Genomic DNA, 19,762 nt, shown 5'->3' on the forward strand with positions numbered 1-19,762 from the left:
ATTAATCTTTTGATCTTATTACTATATATATATCCAAATATAAATTTGAAATACCATAAATATAACAATAAGAACAATAATTTACTTGTGAGGGGAGGAATGGAATGGACCGCAACATCGCCGGTGTCGGTGGACCGACCTCAAATTTCCCATATTCGATGTTACGTGGCCGATAAGCCGGTCACAGTTGTTGTGTCATTTCAAATTTCGACTGGTAGAATTCTTCTCCTCCCTATTAATATCCCAAACACCCCCTCACCCTCTCCCCCCGCTCCTCTCTCTCTCTCTCTCTCTCTCTCGACCGCCATGGAACCTGCAACTCCGCCGTAGAGGGAGATAGACACAGGAAGCGGGTGACAGGAGGAGATATACCGCCAGTTACCAGACACCAAAGAGAGAATGGGACCAGCGCGCGGCTACATGGATGTCCCCCTCGGTGACCACACGGCGCATGAGCTGGAGAGCATCGTGGTTCATGGCGACCAAATCCAGCCGGCTGCGGACCCGCCGCCGCCGACCAATGCGACGCCGAGGAGCTCCGCCCGGAGCCTCCTGCCCCAGCCGTCCAAGATCAAGTTGGGATTCCGGGATTCGACCAGGAGCACCGGCGGTGGGGAGAGGAAGAACCCCGGGAAGATGACCCGGATGGTGTCCAGCGCGCAGATGGGAATCAAGGGCCTCCGCTTCCTCGACAAGACGTCCGGTGGCAAGGAGGGGTGGAACGCCGTCGAGAAGCGGTTCGGCCAATTCGCCGTCGGCGGACGGCTTCCCAAGGAGCACTTCGGCCGTTGCATTGGTGAGTGCCTCCATCTTTTGCTTTGAGGATGTAGAATAACCCAGAGCTTAGTCTTGTAAGTGAAGTCTCCATTCAATCTAGCACTCCTGAGGCGGCAAATTAGGGAAGAATCGAGTTCTGATGCAAGCAGTTCGTAGTGAAGTTACAGAATAGGTTGTGCACATGGTGAAGAGCATCACTGAATGGTCTTATTTCCTAATTGGTTTGAGATCGATCTGCCGTGGCCATCAGACATTGTTTTCACATCAATAGAGCGATTTAACCCACAAAAAGCATATATCAGAATCTACTGGATCACACTGACGATTTGGAAGTGCTGATGAGGAAAAAAACACTTCAAACAAAAGAAATGAAAAAGACAGGATGTGATATTTCTTAGTAAAAGACAGATCTTGGTTCCTTTCTTTTCCTGAGAAATTGATTAGATCTAGGAATGAATTTGTTGGTTCTTATATATTTTTTTGTTCTGGGTTCCCATTTGTAAGGCATGGCTGAGTCGGAGTTTGCTGGGGAGCTATTTGTTGCTTTAGCAAGGAGGAGGAACTTGGAGCCAGAAAACGGTGTGACCAAAGCCGAACTGAAGGAGTTTTGGGAGGAAATGACAGACCGAAACTTTGATTCTCGCCTACAGATATTCTTCGACATGTAACCATTTTTTCTCAACTTTATCTGCTTTCTGCACTGAGACCCATTAATTTTTACATGACATGATCTGCTACGTTGCCGAAATAGGTGTGACAAGAACGGTGATGGAAAGCTCTCAGAAGAGGAGGTGAAAGAGGTAGACAATCTTGATATCTCTATTAAATCTCACTTCCCATTGGTTGGAAATGCTCTATTCCTTTACGGTGTGGACAAATTAATGACACACAGATTGTCTTCCTCACAGATTATCATACTCAGTGCCTCGGCGAACAAGCTTGCCAAGCTGAAAGCAAATGCAGCGACCTATGCTGCTCTCATAATGGAGGAGCTTGACCCAGATGGTCTAGGCTATATTGAGGTACCGAGGCATCTGTTGAATTTTCAAAGAAATATCAGAAGTTGGACAAATATCTTGTATCAGGAAGATCTAGTAGACTAATCGTACTAACACTTTTGTGTCTTATGATATCTATTCCAGCTTTGGCAGCTTGAGACATTACTTCGAGGGATGGTTAGCTCACAAGGATCTGAGAAAACACTCAAGCGTTCACACAGCCTTGCAAGGACAATGATACCGATGAGATACAGAAACCCAGTTAACAAGTTTGTCAGCAAGACTGCAGATTCTGTTCATGAGAACTGGAAGAGGATATGGGTTATTTCCTTTTGGTTGACACTCAATATAGTCCTGGCAGCATGGAAATTTGCCCAGTACAAAAGGAAGGCAGCATTTGAGGTGATGGGTTACTGTGTCTGCATCGCCAAGGCTGCAGCTGAGACCCTGAAATTCAACATGGCACTAATTCTCATCCCTGTTTGTCGGAACACCCTCACGAGGCTCAGATCAACCCGTCTTAGTTCGGTATTCCCATTTGATGACAACATCAACTTCCACAAGGTAAGCAAGCCTTTCGAACATTAAGCTTACTGAAAAAGAAATACTTTGTGAATGTCCATATGTGTTCCTCTTACATACAAATATTTGCAGGTCATTGCACTGGGAATAACAATCGGAACTTTAGTGCATACCCTCGCTCATGTAACCTGTGATTTTCCAAGGCTAATAACATGCTCAAAGTCAAAGTTCATGAGAACACTTGGGCCCAATTTCCACTACAAGCAACCAACTTATCCATCTCTGTTAGCAAGTGCTCCTGGGGTCACTGGTATCCTCATGATCATCATCATGGCATTTTCTTTCACACTGGCAACACATTCTTTTAGGAGGAGTGTCGTGAAGTTGCCATCACCCCTTCACCATTTAGCTGGTTTCAATGCATTTTGGTATGCGCACCATCTTCTGGCTGTCGTATATGCCCTTCTGATAGTGCATTCATACTTCATTTTTCTCACCAAGGAATGGTACAAGAAGACAGTAAGTCATGCTTTATATTCATCATATAGCAATATTAAAGTAGTTATTGTTATTCTGGCAGATAATAACTTATCTTTCTTTGGACAGACATGGATGTATCTAATGATTCCAGTCCTATTTTATGTCTGTGAGAGATCAATTCGGAAAGTTCGTGAGAAAAGCTTTCGTGTCAGCATTGTTAAGGTAAGCTACTCATATCTATATGTATATATGTATATGTATATATATATATATATGTGTATATATCCATGAACTGGTCAATCAACAAAAGAAGTGCAAAAATGATATATATATATATATATATATATATATATACATATATATATCCATGAACTGGCCAATCAACAAAAGAAGTGCAAAAATGAAATGCATCACCTTTTGTATATGTCATACAGGCAGCAATATATCCGGGTAATGTCCTTTCAATACATATGAAAAAGCCACCAGGTTTCAAATACAAAAGCGGAATGTACCTATTCGTCAAATGTCCAGATGTCTCACCTTATGAATGGTATGTGCTTAGCTTCAGATCACATTTGACTTAGTGACAATTCCTGTATTCACCTTTGTATTTATCTCCACAGGCATCCATTCTCAATCACTTCGGCACCAGGAGATGAGCACCTGAGTGTTCATATCCGTACCCTGGGGGACTGGACATCTGAGCTAAGGAATCTATTTGGAAAGGTTAGTTCAAGCAGAAAGTTATTGCCAAAGAGGACTATCTAAAATTTTTTCAGAATTTTCTAACAGAAGTCTCTTTATACAGGTTTGCCAGGCTCAGGTGACTTCAAAGAAGGCTAACCTAGTTAGACTTGAAACCACAGTTTTTGCAGATGTTCAATTTGAAGATACAAGGTGATCGGAACTCTGTAGAAGCAAGTAATATTAACCTATAAACACTATGCAAATTGTAAATGCATTAGTTGCTTTTCAGATTTCCTAAGCTCTACATTGATGGGCCATATGGTGCACCAGCTCAAAATTACAAGAAATATGACATTCTTTTGCTCGTTGGACTAGGAATTGGTGCAACTCCATTTATAAGTATACTGAAGGATCTCCTGAACAATATAAAGACCAACGAAGTATTCTATACTCTCATTTATTTTCACTAGTAGCAAGGTAGCATTTTAAAGGCATTATTTACAGGCTCAAAACTCATGCAGGAAATGCAAAGAATACATAATGCAGATGCAACCGCCATCAAAGAAAATGGTCCAGGAAGGGCTTACTTCTATTGGGTGACAAGGGAACAAGGATCATTTGAATGGTTCAAAGGTGTCATGAATGATGTTGCCGAAAGTGACTATAATGTACTTCCCTAAAGTTGTTTCCTGGTAACTGACTGGTAATTTCCATTTTTCATAGAACCATAACTGACAAAGAGCGAATGTATATGCAGAATGTCATAGAGATGCATAACTACTTGACAAGTGTGTATGAAGAAGGTGATGCAAGGTCAGCGCTTATTGCAATGGTTCAATCACTTCAGCATGCCAAAAGTGGTGTTGACATCGTCTCTGGAAGTCGGGTAATTGACTTTCTTAATTCAGATAAATGAACATTTGCTCCTTTCTAGTTTCTAACTCATACTTGACAGATACGCACACACTTTGCAAGGCCAAATTGGAGGAAAGTGTTCACTGACTTGGCGAGTGCCCACAAAGCTGCTCGAATTGGTGAACTCTTGTCGAACTTTTAGTATGTCAAACTTCTCACTTCCTAGATCCCTAATATGTGGTATTGCAGGTGTTTTTTACTGTGGATCCCCCACACTCACAAAACAACTGAGGGATCTCTCACAAGAATTCAGCTATAATACCACTACTCGATTCCATTTCCACAAGGAGAACTTCTAGAGACGATAGAAGTTGACACTGATAGTTGAAACATCACTGTATATGAAAAGAGAGCGAATTTAGTAAAAGAGTCTTGTATAGAAATCCAGTGTTGATTGGTGAAATGTCACATTACACACACAAAGAAAAGATTTAGAACAGGTGTGAAGTAGTGAGGAATAATTCCAATCTCAATAATCACTGCCTGAAGGTGATTTAAGGATTATATTCAGTCATGAGTATTTTGAAGAAAATTTCTTTCTTTTCTCTCTAGCTTGTCTGATCTAGCAGTTGTTATGTTTCACTTCCATACTTTCATCTTATAATCTTTCTGTGCAGCTGCTTCCTAAATTAGATAATTTGGTAATGATATTTCAACTTTAATTTCTCTGCAATGGATATAACACCTTCAACTGCTTTCAGCGTTTGAGAGACTTAACTAAGATCCATCATTTTGCAGCTCAGATGCAGAGTTATAATTATTGTTGCAGATAGAAAAACAAGCTTCTCCATTTTCTCTAGTCTTCCTTTTGCATATCCAAAATCTCCTCTGTTCCTATTGAGCTGCTTCAAACAGCTACTATTTTATAGTGGAACTGAAATGTGGAGTGGCAATCTTACTTCCAGACTTGTTGCAGCCACTTGCTAAAACATGGATGCTATATAGTTTCTAGGTTAATGGATGCTGCAGAACAAGCAGATGAAGGTGGCAGATTTCCTGATGATTGCTATTCTTCTACAACATGACTTGCTTTTAAGAGTCATCATGTTGGCTTAACTGATACTTGGCTCGTTTGCTCATTTGCATCCTCCAAATCTGATACCATATTAAGGATTCGAAAGGACTTCGAGTCTGAGTCAAACTCTGTGTTTCATTTTTCTCATGTAAAAAGCCAGTTTTCCGTTCTTGTCGATCTTCAATATCGACTCAAGTACGATGATCTTGGAATGTCATCAAATAGCTACCTACTAATCGATCTGGATGATTAGAATGTACTAAAAACTCAATCTGCACTAGAAGATCAAATTGCCTAACCTATCAACGTTCTACCTAAATATATAATTCAAAGGAACAAGACTAGGGAACCAGAGAAGTCAACGCGTTGAATCACTTCCACTTACTTGAACTTGCCGTGGCGACCTTAGCCATGGTGGTGCGTCCCATGGGCAAGATGAAGGTGCCCATGCGACAACAACTGGTGAGCCCCCGCGGCCGCCGCAGCTGCTGCTCCCCCTAGTAACGCCCCCACGCCGGAACCGTGCCCTGGATACACGATAAGCACGCATTATGATGGAACTAGTTTCCAGTGCTGGTGAGTTACTACCATGATGCGGCGGCACTGACGGCCCGGGGGCCGGTGGATATCCTGATGGCGGCTGCGGGTATCCGTAAGGTGGCTATCCCTAAGGAGGATATCCATACAGTAGTGGTGGTGGTGGTGTTGGGGTGCATGTCCGGCAAGTCCATGTGCTATCTTTGAAAGCAGTCCTTTGATACTAGAATGCGATGCTTCGTGCTTCATCTTTTCCACCTCCCATGTTATCTTCACTGCAATGGGTGAAAGCAAAAGCCTCATTATTAGTGCCTAATAAGTCTAAAGAAACCCTCACATACTAAAGATGAACGAAGAGGGACGTACCAATGCGATCCGATGGCACTCTCTTCCTTCCTCTCAGATGAGCGATGCAACCGAGTCAGTCGATCGATCTATGGCATGATACAGGAGGGAGACACACAGCTCTCGCTCGAGGAGAAAGAGGTGCAGCCGATCCCATCTTCCGCGAACGCCGCCTCGAATCCATCCGATGACGCGGCGTGACCCAACCGGGGCCTACTCATCAGCCTCCGGATCTACCTGGGCTGTCATTCGAGTAAGATTTTGCCTTTTTCTTTAATTACCCTGCAATTAGATATTTTTAGCATTGTAATTTTTAAATTTAAAAAAATTACACTAAAATTTCTATAATTATAAAAATATAACATTCAACTATATTTACCCTATGATCATCAGTTTTATCGACAAAAAATATAACACATGTAGAAATAATACGAAAATAATATGTAAAAAGATAATTTTAATATTTCAATTATGATTTTCGTGGTGATGAACGACTAAACTACCAGGGGCCATGAATGACTGTGATTGACGAGAATGACATTAATTGGTGAGAACACTAGGAAGAAGACGACGTAGATATCGACCCTTTACATCTGCATTGGCACCACTCGATAACTACATTAGCATTGATGTAGATACAGATCAACAAAATGGTCACTCGATATTTGTATCGGTGCCAACACGGATTCAAACGTAGAATGCTAGTTGACATCTGCAAAGCAACATCGCTCATTCTTCTTCTCCCTTTCCCAATCCCTCGTCATTCTTCCTTCTTTCACTGCTGCACGCATAAGATGAGAAAAAGGATGAGCGATGCTCGGCATCCTTGCATTGCTCATCCTTTTTTCTCCTTGCGCATGATGAGCAATGAAAGAGGGTCGAAGGATGACGAATGGAGGAAGCAGGGAAGAAGGATAAGTATCACCCTTCCCTGTATTGTTATCGGCATCGACGCAGATGGAGAACAGTGCCACCCTTTCGCACATTATTGTCGACACTAATACATATGCATATATAAATCATCGCTCGATATTTACGTCGGCACCGACGCAGTTGCCGAGCGACATCGACGTAAATGCAGAGTATCGATATCTACATCGTCCTCTTCTTCAAGAAGTCACAAAAGTCTTTAGTATTATCGTCGAGCATTGCATAGTTCTCATCGATCACAACCGCTCGTGGCCCATAACGACATCATCGCCTGCACCGAAAGCATAATCGAAATGTTGAAATTAACTTTTTATATTTATCATTTTCATATCATTTTTGCATGTGTTATATCTTTCGTCGATAAAATAAACGATATTAGAATAAATGGAGTTAAATATTTTAATTTTATAATTAGAATTCAATATAAATTTTTTAACTGTACGGAATGAGATATAAAGAAGTCTAACTATAAATGGTAATAAAGTCTAACTATAAAATAATAATTTTAATTATTTTTTTAATCATACTATATAAATAATAATAATAATAATAATAATAATTTAACTAAAAAATTCTATTATTTATGATAAAAAATTTATATCAAGAGAGAAAAATAATCGATGATTATATTTATACCAAGAATTTGGTGAATATACATTATACGTATTTAGCAGGGATATGTCATTATTAGCACAGATTTTACTAGCAGAATCAACTTTTGGTGAGAATCTTATTCATAATTAACAGACGTTTTGACTCATTTTTACAATAAAAAACAACGATCCGATTAAATCCAACACGAGAACAGTGTTGTGCTGCTGCAGCACCGACAGCATTCAGTGTTGCGTGCGCGCACCTCGCTGTAACGTTTCCTTCCTGTGAGAGACTCACACAGCATCTCTCGGTTAGGACGCCACAGTTGATCCAAGGCTAGACCATCTCAACCGTCCATTCATCAAGGCATTTATTTCTATTTATATACGCCAATCGCCGACACGATCGAGCGAGCTCGCTTGCAAGTCTCAGGCGGCTGGCTGGCTAGGGTTTCCTCTTGTCTCTCCCCTAGGTCTGTCAGGTGACTGATTCTTTCTTATCTTCCTAATTCAAGGTTTTAGCTTACCTTCATGTAATCTTTTCTGACAACTGAGTTTCACCGTGGTTTGATCATTACATGCGATCTGTCGTCTTCTCATGGTGATGGGTGTAGGATTTGGAATCTGGTAAAAATTGGTTCTTGATTCTTTTGATCCAGAAGCATAGGGTCGAGGGACGCTCAGATACATGAAAAACGATTTTTTTTTTCTGTTATTTGCTTATTAAGAATTTGGTGGATTATTCGAAGTTCATAAATTTGCTGCTACGGGGCTAAAAACCCTAATTTCCATCTCCTGAGTCTTTTTTTTTTCCCTTTCCTTGATTAGTGCGGGCTATTTTGATCTGCACATCATCGAATCTGTGTCTGCATCTGCAGACAAAAGGATGGACCTAAGACAAATAATTAAACAAATGTGGGTTTTGTGTGAGAGAATGTACCAGGCCGGATATGAACGAGGTTAAAGTTAGGTCGTCTATTATTTTAGAAATTCAATGATTTAGTAGTAATGATAAACACAATGCAGTTTTTTGAAAGTCATATCTTGTTTGGTTTCTCTCACAGGTGGAGCAATATGGCATGTGAAGTTTGACTCTTTCACTTAAGATGCTTTGTGATTTATTAAATTCATTCATATTATGTAGAAGTAACAAATCTAAAATTTCATATTCATTTTGGTTCATTTCAAATTATGACCCGCTTAATAGTTGCTTGTTCTTTCTCTGCATGCAAGTTAATGCCCTTGCTCTTGATCATATGACATCTATATATGTTCAAGTGAGAAGAGGATTAAGAAGGTTTTCTGTTGATATTTTTTTCCTTCTTGAATTAAATCAAACCGTGTAAAAAGCTTCTGATGCTTCGAAACTAAATAAAATATTTTATGTAGGTTCTGAGGTATGGTTACTGGTCGATGTTGGAAATAAAATCTAGCTATGTATTCTCGTTGAGAGTAATTGAGCTTGTTGTACTAGAGGCTTCCATAAAGATAGTTGAGTGTGATTTAGCACTCTTTAAGTTTTGTTATTCAGCCAAACCCATCACTTTTACTTCTTGTTATTGCTCACTGTCCATGGTAATTTTTGTATTTGCAATGCATTTTTATTAGAGAAGATAGAACAATGCCTTCTAGTTTTTAGTTTGAGCTTTAAAATGAGACAGATTATAAGATGAATCCACTCCCTCAAACTTTTTTCGTGCATCTTTAGACTCTCATTCATCTATCTACAGTTTTAAATAACTATCTACAGTTTTAAATAAGACAATTTAAACAAGTAATGTGTTGACATTAACAGTTAGCTTAACTTTTCATTATTTTAGCTAGTGCCTATAAAATACCAGCTTGTGGAAATGCTTGCATAACTTTTATGGTATTTGTTGAAGACTTGCAGCACCCAAAATGCCTCGCTATGATGATCGGTATGGTGGCACACGTCTATATGTTGGCCACCTGTCATCACGTACTCGTTCGCGTGATCTTGAAGACCTCTTCAGCAGATATGGCAGGTATTATAGCTGCTGGTGCATACTAATGCTGCATTGTTTTCATCAGGATCTGATTTTAGTAATAATTGTTGTCATTTTGTAGGATGAAGCTTTTTTTTCTCCATTTATACATTATAAATAATAATATTTAGTCACAAATTGATTAGTTTCATGTGTAAGGTAGGGCAGTTTAGCTGGCTTTATGTTCACATAATTCTTTGGGTTCTTTATGGTCATCTTTTTATGTCCCACACATTTATGCGCCTGTCATCATCTCCAAAATTTAATTTATTTTCACTATTTTACTGTATATAGTAAGCTAACCATCTGGCTTTTTGTGATGGTAGCTATTTTGTTTTCTTTTTCTTTTACATTTGGTTTCCACAAGATGTCTCCTAGCTGAGATAAGTTGCTGAGGCGATTGGAGATGTCATTGTTTCCCGAGCCAGTATGTTGTGCTTGGATGTTTGCCATTTATCTTTATATGTTATATTGCGAGAAGGTTAAAGCAAAGTGAGTGTGTTTTAACTTGAATGATGTTGTTGAAGGTTGTTGGGTTTTTGCCCAGCCGGGAGGTCTCTGGTGAGAGGGTGCCCTCGGTCGAATTGGTGGCTAGTCTTGCAAACTTAAATGAGAGTTTGGCGATTCTTTTGTAGTCTTATTGCGTGTCACAAAGTGGTGTTTTGTTCTTCTGAGGTGCGAATTATCATATGGTGTGCTACTTAACTTCTGATGGCCTTATTCTTTCTGGCAACCATTTCCGCAGAGTACGAGATGTGGATATGAAGCATGACTATGCTTTCATTGTATGTCAACTTCTACTCTTTATGCAATCTCTACAGTTTCCTTTCTTTCTTATTATTGGCTTTTGTGATGCCAATAAACATTGCCATTCACATGTTTTGTTAATACCATCTGATTTTGTTTTTCTGTTTTCTATATGTTGGGTTTGTCTAAACATTTTCAGGAATTTAGCGATCCTCGGGATGCAGATGATGCTAGATACAGTTTAAATGGGAGAGAATTTGATGGGAGTCGTATTATTGTGGAATTTGCGAAGGGGGTATGTAGTTTAACTATGAAGTCAATATATTAATTTACCACTTTTTGTTTCCTCCTACTGAAAGTTGGTATTCCCTCAGATTCCACGTGGTTCTGGAGGATCACGTGAGTATCTTGGAAGAGGCCCTCCACCTGGTTCTGGCAGGTGCTTCAACTGTGGCATAGATGGCCATTGGGCTCGAGACTGCAAAGCAGGTGATTGGAAGAACAAGTGTTATCGCTGTGGAGAAAGAGGCCATATAGAAAGAAACTGCCATAACAGTCCAAAAACTCTCAAGTATGATTTGTTTTGGTTTTTCCTATTGGTAATTAGTTCTTTGGCAATGGCTTTTCTGGCACTGGGTAGCTCGTGGAGATTGTCATGGTTCCCTATGCAGACGTGGGAGAAGCTATTCACGATCTCCATCCCCTCGCCGTGGTAGGAGCCAAAGCTATAGTAGAAGCCGCAGTTATAGGTGAAGCAAAAAATATTCAGATCCTTTATGGTTCCTTTCGCAAGCTTGGCTTTTAGTTTAAATTTTGGTTTGTTGCTTCTAAATGCTGCATGTCTGTAAAAGACTCATCGTTAGAGGGCTGCATTGTTATTTAAAAGGGTGATGTGACTTTGTGATTGTTCGATAATTATGATGGATATGCAGTTATAGTTTTTGTGTTCGTCTAAAAGTACTGGTCTTTCTAACTTTTATGTTTTCCACGACCAGCCGATCTAGGTCTCCTGCTCCTAGAAGAGATGGGCGGAACACAGAACGGGAGGACACAAGGTCAAGAAGTCCTGGTTATGACAGGAGCCCAAGGTCAAGAAGTCCAAGGTCAAGGAGCCCAAGGTCAAGGAAGAGCACATCTTCACCTAAGGGGAGGAAGCAGAGCCTTTCACCCGACGGTAGCAAGAGCCCACGAGCAAGCCGGAGCCCCTCACCTACGGAACGCAGGGAGGTTGAGCGCAACGGATCAAACTACAATGAGAGTCCTGTGAGGGAGAACAGCAGGAGCCCAATGAGTCAGGATCGTGATAACTCTCCAGTGGGTGGAGGGTATCAGAGCCCTGAGACGAACCGGCGGAGCCCTAGTCCCAAGGACGATAGGGACGAAGATGGACATGCTTCTCCCAGAGCTAGCGAGTCACAGGACTGATCTGGATTCAGTAGTTAAACAGAACTCTGTTAATAGTAAATTCCATAAACGAGAGATGTCTTCGAGGACAATTGCCGGTGTCGGAACTTCTAATTGTGTGATTTGTCTTAACTAATTTGCTATACTTTTATATTTTTGTATTCATGTGATGTGTGGATGCTCAGTTTGACCGATGCAGAAGTTGCATGTTAAATTAGATGGTGGTGTTGAAAGAGTAGGTGAATCTGGGTGATAAATTCGAGTTACAAGGAAAAGTGTTCCAGGAATGTGTTTCAACAGAGCCCAACTTTCTGTGTCCTTTCCAAGCTTGATCCAATTTTAGAGCATTTCTTGGGTACATTAGTTTGAACCGATGGATCCATTGCGTTCTTTAGATGTTTTGACCTGTCAACTATGATAAGGTGTAATCTCTCTATGCATTATTCTGTGAAATGTGCTCGAATCCATATTTACTCACAGTATGGTATTGTGAAAAGAAAAAGAAACAAACAAGAACACACCTACCACGGAAGGATAAATTGTGAGGCAGTGTTTCACACCCCCTTCACATCACACACACTCTCTGAACACCCCAGCTCAAGCCAATGCTGAAAACTATACTGTTACTCACTTGCACCTTCAAATGTTACTGAACTCTTGGCACTCTTACCTGGTCTTTCTTTGTTCTGACATGGGATGCACAAACCTAAAGCTTGGATCCTATGAATGACACTACCTGGCCATCAGCACAGCCTTGTCACAGAGTTGAATGCACCTCATTGTAGATTATTTGCGACTACTTGTGACCGAAATTTCCATGACCTCCCGGTGCCGACGGATGAAAGCTCTCGAATTATTATGTTCGTGATTGCTGATCTCCGACCTGCCTGTGGTTCAAACTTGAATTCTTATGATATGTCCATAACCAGCAAAATCTTGTGGCAGCTGACACCCTGCCTTCAACAGATGATCTATGTGGCTATATATATCCACCATCAAAACTAGATCTTTTAACCAGAGGAGCCTATCCTGCCATGAACTCTGCAACAAGTTCTTCCAATAGTTCCTCCTTCAGCGTCCTCTCGATCTCCACTCCTACCTCATCGATGTCATCTCCTAAGTCTAGCCACTTAATGTCCAGAACCTTGTCCTCTGCGTTACCCCCACTAAGTTCCATACGTTTCTCCACCAACATTTGCCATGTCTTCTCCACAAGTCCTTCAGAACCCCACATGGGTGCAATCCTTCTTGTGGAATTAACCCATGGATGCCTGTCCATACAAGGAGCGAGGATCTCTGCGAGTGTCGAGTTTGTCAGATCAAACATCAGCCTTCTCTCTGAGTGTGACCATGCAACCAGTTTACTGTACTTCCTCTCCAGCTTTTCAAATAACGTTGGTTTCACTGGATGTTCCGGTGAGTAACATGCATTACAAAGCTTCCCTTGCTTGGCACTGTGAACACCAGACACAATTAGTATGTCAAGAAGGTAGGTGTAGTCCCTCTCCTCTTCATCCATGAACTCCTCTTCTAAGTAGCTATTCTGCTGAATGGATTGACAATCCTCACTATCATCCTCGTTACTCAAAGTGATAACTTCTGATGCCTCGGCACATGGATCTACTGACTCTGAGGGTAAAGTTTTTGCATTGAGCTCTGCAAGTAAGAAAAACATTATGCACATTTGTAAGAGAATGGACTAGGCTAAGAGAGCTGAAGATCCCATTACCATTTATACTTACCAAGAAGACCTCCATTCAGAATTTTAGGACATCCCAAATCATCTTCTCTCACTGGAAGATCGAGTACAGAAACAGGGCATGGTTGCAAAGCCTCTTTTGTTCTTACAGGAGTGAGTAATTCAATATATAATTGAGAGCCATCAGTTGGTGCTTCCTGAGGGAAAGATTAACCTTTTAGGAAGATGCATGATACAAATTCATCTTGAGATTCAAGATGCAACTGAATATTACTGGAATTTTTAAATTAAAAAAAAGAAAGAAGTATTCACCTACATACCAAGAAAAAGTGATTGAGGGATATGTACCGACAAGGTGTCACATTAAATCTCGGAGAACATATTTCAGAAGGCTAGTTGTCGATCATGAAACAAAAGCAGAACAAAAGCAACAGTGATGAAAATAATCTGAAAAGCTTCAGAATTAACAATAACAAGGACAAGCCTCCAGGTAAATAAGAAATTTTGAAAGAAAATTCCCCCATTTGTTCTAAATCCTGTATCTCCTGCGCTAAAAAAAAAGGGTCTATATTTTGGAAAGATAGTGAGTTTGGGAAGGTTTTTGGTGTGTCTCGACCATGCCATGTCATGTGGACAGTATGAGCATAGGGGGTCCACTCCATGTCAATGATTTGCAGACAGGTCTCTACATGAATGTCAGGTTGTGCTTCTCCACTCGGACCTGTGCCGCAGCTTTCTGTTGGTAATGTCTTCAAATTAGAGTTACTAGAAAGGGGCATACTTGCAGATATTAGAACCAAAATTTAAATATTTACAATTAATTCAACTGAGCTTTTTGCCTAGTGGTTCCCCTCCTCATCTTGATCAGGTTCTAGTTCTGGTGTCAGCGTAGTTAGTTGCCCAAGTGGGGTATCACTCTTTTGTTATTCTCTAGAAAAACCATATGCAATTATTTTCTACCATGTTAAAAGGTAAAATACTTGTAATTTATAGTCCACAAAACCCCTTTAAGATTATGCTCGGAGACAACAATTTATTATTCAAGTATACCGCTCCCTTGAGAAAAGAAATTGAAAGGATTTGATAGCTCTCAAATCTATAAAAGTCAAGTGCTAGTAACAAAGCAGGCTTCTATCTTGGTTAATGTCTAACCTGATACCTCAATTCTCAGACAATGTCACAGCAAATGCTTTACGGTACTGTGTCAAAAATGGAGGTTCAGCCATATGATACAAGAAAACTATAGTAATTTAAGTGATAAATTAAAATACTACAAAATGCATTCTAAGAATCGCAAAGACTACAACACCCATAAAGAATGTAAGCATGAACTTAAAAAAATGATAAGATGCAATACTAAGGAAAGAAAAAGGGTTACTTCTTGTCAGTCATATACTGCTAAACATACTTGTATATTTTAAAAGTAAGCTCAATACACACCTTCAAGTTCGGACTGGAAAATTTAGGATTCATTAAGATCATATGAGTCATTGTTGGCTGAGCTAGCTCCTGATCTGTTATCGACATATGCACATGTGCAGAATGGGGAACAGAAGTTCGTTCAAAATTCAGTTCAGCAGGTGTTTCACAAAGTGCACCTTTCCGCATCCTTTCTTGATTCATGTGAATTTCTTTTGAAGGTAGGTTATTTTCCTCCCCGCCGAAATTAGAGTAAAGCTTGAGATTGCCACTTTTAATGCTTTTGAGTGAAGAACTTTCTCTTGGAATGCATTTTTTTTGTCTCAGCGTCAACATATCATGAAATGTACCAAAGTGTTCAACACCAAATCTGTGCATGCTGCTCAAATTTCGACTCCCATAATTAGTTGATGAAGCTGGAAGAGCAGTTGATTTTGGTAGATTTATAAAGAACCCATCTACCCAGCTATCCCTACTGCTAATACTTGAAGGAGAACCCCATGGTGCTCGCATGTCAAGCTTGGATAATTTCTCATCTGAAACAGTATGAACCATTGGTGAACCTGGTGCTGGATTTTGAGTTTCCAAATCGGATAAAGCAAACATTTCAGCCAAAGTACTTGAGCCTTTACCACAATCTCCTACCTCCTTAATGTGGTCAGTCACCTTCCACTTTCTAGACAAGTTTTTACTGGACTCTCTTCTAACTTCAGTTGAAGTTGCTGAGGAACCATATGTGCTATTCCAGTAATTACATCTGTTGGAAGGTCTACAGGATGCCTCAGAATTGCACAGATTGTTTGCACCAGGCATAATACAAGAGCTCTCATCCCTGGAGAATCTGTTAAGCCCCAAAACTGACACATGCTTATTACTGCTGCTTTTGGAGTCTTTCGGTTGTTCTGTAATCTCTCTAGAAAATTCTCTTAAACCTTTAGTCTTGCAGCCAAAATCTTCCATATTATGGGAAAAGTTAGACCATTCCCTTCCTACATTGTCAGGTTCTTGAAACACAGTTTGAGTAGTCAGTCTTCTATCAGCAAACTGAATAACCTTAGGAGTTTCAAGAACACTTCTTCCCTTGCTATGGGCTTTATTAGTACTCGGCTTCAAAAGAACAATATGATTGGGATGGACACATGGGTTACTGTTGCCTGCAGATTTTTTCAAAAGAGAATCATTGTGTTCCTTAAGAGAGTGTCCAACCATACCAGTAACTGGTTTTCTAAAAGTGATCATAACATCATTCAGCAGATTAGTGAACCCATCTGTCTTCCTCTCTGATGGACAACATACTTTATCACTTTCAATCTTAGCACCACTTGAAGACTTGAAAATTGCAATCTTGCTTGTTAAATGAGAGGGTGCAAGCCACTTCAAATCATGAAAATATTTCTTAAATAAGAAATTGGGTTCCTGGAAGGCTTTAAAAAAATGATGCTTCTTGCAATCGTGGTCTGCCAACCTATTATTAGATTTTATAAAAGTTCTTTGTGATTTGTCACTATGAAATTGCTTCACACCCATGAAACTTTGGTCAACAGAGCTTACATCTGGCTTGAATTGTTTGTTCACATCAAACTTGTATTGTTTTAGACTTGGCAATGCCTTATTATCTGGTTTTTTCTTTTCTCTCTCAACTTTTCGCGTTTCTGTGACATCATAAACATCTTTGAATCCTTGGTGCTTAGTGGTGCTCATCCAGGGTGAATGCTCCTCTCTCCTCAGGTACTTGTCTTGCAAGCCAACAGCTGATATTTCCTGAAAGCAATCATTTATTACCTTCTTTTGTTTATTGACTTCTTGTACAGGAGGCTGTTCATCGAGACCCATTAATTTTGCAATTATACTAGGTGAGGACCATCTAATTTCTGCCTCTCTTGTAGTTTCTTGATCCATATGTTTCTCCGATGGTTTCACACTGGTCTTGTCATATGGGCTTTGGCAAGACTGGAGCAAATCACAAATATCAGAATGTTTGAACAAAACAATGTAGGCTTCAGAAGTCAAGCAGACATCCAAATGCATGATAGAAAACATTTTTTTCTTCTTAAAATGTCTTTTTTCTTTTCTTAAATAATTTTCTGTTGTTATTGCAATTTTATCGGACGCATCCAGTACAAGTAACTAACACGCTATCTAGGAAATTCAAGACAATACAACATCAGTATTGCTGAACAAGCAATTATTTTACTTCTAGGAAATCTACTATGACATCCATTGTGGATATCTCACAGATAATACTAAAAGTAACAAATTACTCTATGCATGCTAAATGCATGAATAAGAGTGCACATCGGCCTTCAAAACACATCAAAAGATACTGGTGTTCTTTGTATTTTACTGTTTCACTGCATACAGCTTATTCAAAGCAATAGTATACCAGTTGGGAAGAATGGCACTTACATAATCTTCTTCTTTCTGAAAGCTACTACTGCAAGTGGATTCAGATTCCATTTCAAGTCCATTCCTTTGTTCCATCAGATAATCACATCCTGAAAGAAACCTGAAATTTGTTAGACAACTACCAGCCCGATGCGACTCTCAACAGATGAAATTTTGTGTAACTTTCGAAGGTCATTCAAGATCTAAAGCATATACTGGATTATGAACAATCTCCTATCTGGCACATGATGTAAAATTTAGATAAAGGCAGAGAAAGGATCATTTTTTCTTGAAGCATTTAAACAACGGAACTATAAACCTCAGCATCTTAAATGCAAGCTGAATTATATGGTCACACTAAGCTTTTGGCGAGTAGTTAAACATAGTAATCAGTAACATGACAATAATGTTTTTTTCTGGGAGGAATATGGCTTCTCACCATTGTCATCCAAGACCAATTCAGCTATCGATGACAAAACTCTCAATAACTAAGACCAATTCAGCTAATTAATAACAGAAATGAGTTGAACTGTGCTGTTATGCATAGACAATGTGACAATCATGGTGAAGACTGTGCCTGGAAAACCTGTATGAATAGAATGGGAAAGGGAAATTAAGAACCAGTGGATGATGGTGAAGATGATACAGGAAAAACAAATTCCAGATGGATGATACAACAAAAAACGTCAGGCAACTGCAAAGAGAAGCATACGAAGTTGTTATCTATCACTACTATTTTCTGATGCAAGGAAAAGAAATCCTCGAAGATTTTTGCGAGTCGATGGCAGACGAACTCTCATATGAAGTCCTGATCGAGAAAAAGGAGAACTTTTTGACAGAAGGAGACCTTCCATTTTATTTATCAGCTAACAGAGCAAAGCACGGCCACAATTCTAAGAAGTCTGTGATTAGATCACATAAATTACTTCCCTTTCTGCTGGTCACTATTTGAATCCACATATACTCATGCATCCAAGAAGAAGAAGAAAAGACGGTACTTCAAACAGACCACAAAAGAACTAAAAGCCACCGGAATGTGGAGAGCGAGATAGAGAGAGAGAGAGAGCGAGACGAGATGATCCAAGACGCACCGGAGACCCGCAACACGCCACCACCGACCCGATAGGCTCGTTCTCTCCGCCTCCCCCGCCGGCGACTCCGGAAACCCTGCTGCGTCCGAAACCAATCCGCCTCCATCTCTCCTCGTCTTCTCTTATCCAGGGGAAAAAGGAAGGATCTTTCACATCAAATCTTCCATAATTCTCTACTTCGATACAATTGGGACACATTCATCGACGCCACTAAGCATTGTACACCAAGACACCAAATTGTGTGTGTGTGTGTGTGTGTGTGTGTGAGAGAGAGAGAGAGAGAGAGAGAGAGAGAGAGAGGGAGGCGTTTCGTAGGTGGGGACTCGAGGGCAGACCAGAGAGCGAAGCAGAGGAGATGAGAGAGAGCAAACAAATGGCAGCGGTAAGCATATAGGAGTCGCACTGTACAGAAAGAGTAACGATGACGGCTATTGGCTAACGCTGCATCAAATGTCTGCCCGTTTCATAGCAATAACTGAGTAATGCCATTAATTTAATCTGGTCAATATACAGAACAATATAAATCCTAATCCCAATAGTTACTTCCCCTGTCATCAATTCACATACTTTTCGTTGTTTGATGTCTTGTCTGTCTGTGTCAATCCAAGTAACAATTGCCATGGCCCATGGTTGATGCGATCACGCGTGCTCGTTGTACCGTTCACCCTTTCCCTTCTTCACAGAGAGAGAGAGAGAGAGAGAGAGAGAGAGAGCTCTTCCTGCTGGTCTGGTACTGCATCATGGAGAAAGTAGAGAGTACATCAACTGATGGAAGATGAGAATGGATGTCTTCGTAGAACTTTGGAGTCATCTCTTTGGTTCTGCTTATAACCCATGACAGCTTCAATGGGTCAAAAACAGGTGCTTCCGTGAGAGGCTATGAAAACTTCTGCCGTATCATTCATCTTCCCCGTAATAATTGGTGAGATGACTGAATCTGAATCGTGCCAATAACGGGCAGGTTTCTGCAGGTGAATCAGTGGTGTTCAGCATCTGCTCAAGTTGTGGTGTGTTTGAGAGGACCACCACAACTTGTTCATGGTTGGCAGAAGGCTACAAGCAGAGGCAAACAAAAGTCTTCTCGCACATGTAACAGTGCCCCATTTGGGATGCTACCCACCCATCTTGTACTACTCTCTGCATCTCTCATCTGGTTGGAAGTAAGTTCTCATGCCCAAACTCCTTTGAGCAAAAAGCCTTTAGCATTCTTCC

The 19,762-nt window shown here is 40.3% G+C and overlaps 3 protein-coding genes across 7 annotated transcripts; 2 read left to right on the forward strand and 1 right to left on the reverse strand.

Moving 5' to 3' along the window:
- Positions 1-96: 96 nt before the first annotated feature.
- LOC135652484 (putative respiratory burst oxidase homolog protein H) lies at positions 97-4,924 on the forward strand. The gene is made up of 15 exons (XM_065173441.1): positions 97-796; positions 1,282-1,441; positions 1,529-1,577; positions 1,686-1,799; positions 1,920-2,339; positions 2,430-2,816; positions 2,904-2,999; positions 3,212-3,327; positions 3,401-3,503; positions 3,586-3,674; positions 3,754-3,904; positions 3,986-4,132; positions 4,222-4,350; positions 4,420-4,498; positions 4,569-4,924. Exons 1-15 carry the CDS (start codon positions 400-402, stop codon positions 4,676-4,678), a joined length of 2,547 nt encoding a protein of 848 aa, XP_065029513.1. The 5' UTR covers positions 97-399; the 3' UTR covers positions 4,679-4,924.
- A 3,279-nt stretch (positions 4,925-8,203) lies between these two features.
- On the forward strand, positions 8,204-12,121 carry LOC103972262 (serine/arginine-rich splicing factor RS2Z32). Of its 5 annotated transcripts, none has more exons than XM_009386540.3 (7): positions 8,204-8,281; positions 9,683-9,805; positions 10,551-10,590; positions 10,752-10,847; positions 10,927-11,123; positions 11,224-11,301; positions 11,548-12,121. In XM_009386540.3, exons 2-7 carry the CDS (start codon positions 9,699-9,701, stop codon positions 11,975-11,977), a joined length of 948 nt encoding a protein of 315 aa, XP_009384815.2. In that variant the 5' UTR covers positions 8,204-8,281; positions 9,683-9,698; the 3' UTR covers positions 11,978-12,121. The 5 variants fall into 5 exon arrangements, with proteins under 5 accessions (XP_009384815.2, XP_009384817.2, XP_009384818.2 ...); XM_009386542.3 differs by having other exon boundaries at positions 8,213-8,281; positions 9,691-9,805; XM_009386543.3 differs by having other exon boundaries at positions 8,214-8,272.
- Positions 12,122-12,374: 253 nt separating this feature from the next.
- On the reverse strand, positions 12,375-18,912 carry LOC103972263 (uncharacterized). The gene is made up of 5 exons (XM_009386546.3): positions 18,551-18,912; positions 17,481-17,569; positions 15,096-17,024; positions 13,699-13,852; positions 12,375-13,612 (listed from the first exon to the last, which is right to left on the reverse strand). The coding sequence occupies exons 1-5, from the start codon at positions 18,654-18,656 to the stop codon at positions 12,981-12,983; spliced, it is 2,910 nt and encodes a 969-aa protein (XP_009384821.2). The 5' UTR covers positions 18,657-18,912; the 3' UTR covers positions 12,375-12,980.
- Positions 18,913-19,762: the final 850 nt, after the last annotated feature.

Source organism: Musa acuminata, chromosome BXJ3-11 (assembly GCF_036884655.1).
Source record: "Musa acuminata AAA Group cultivar baxijiao chromosome BXJ3-11, Cavendish_Baxijiao_AAA, whole genome shotgun sequence".
Lineage (NCBI taxonomy): Eukaryota > Viridiplantae > Streptophyta > Magnoliopsida > Zingiberales > Musaceae > Musa > Musa acuminata.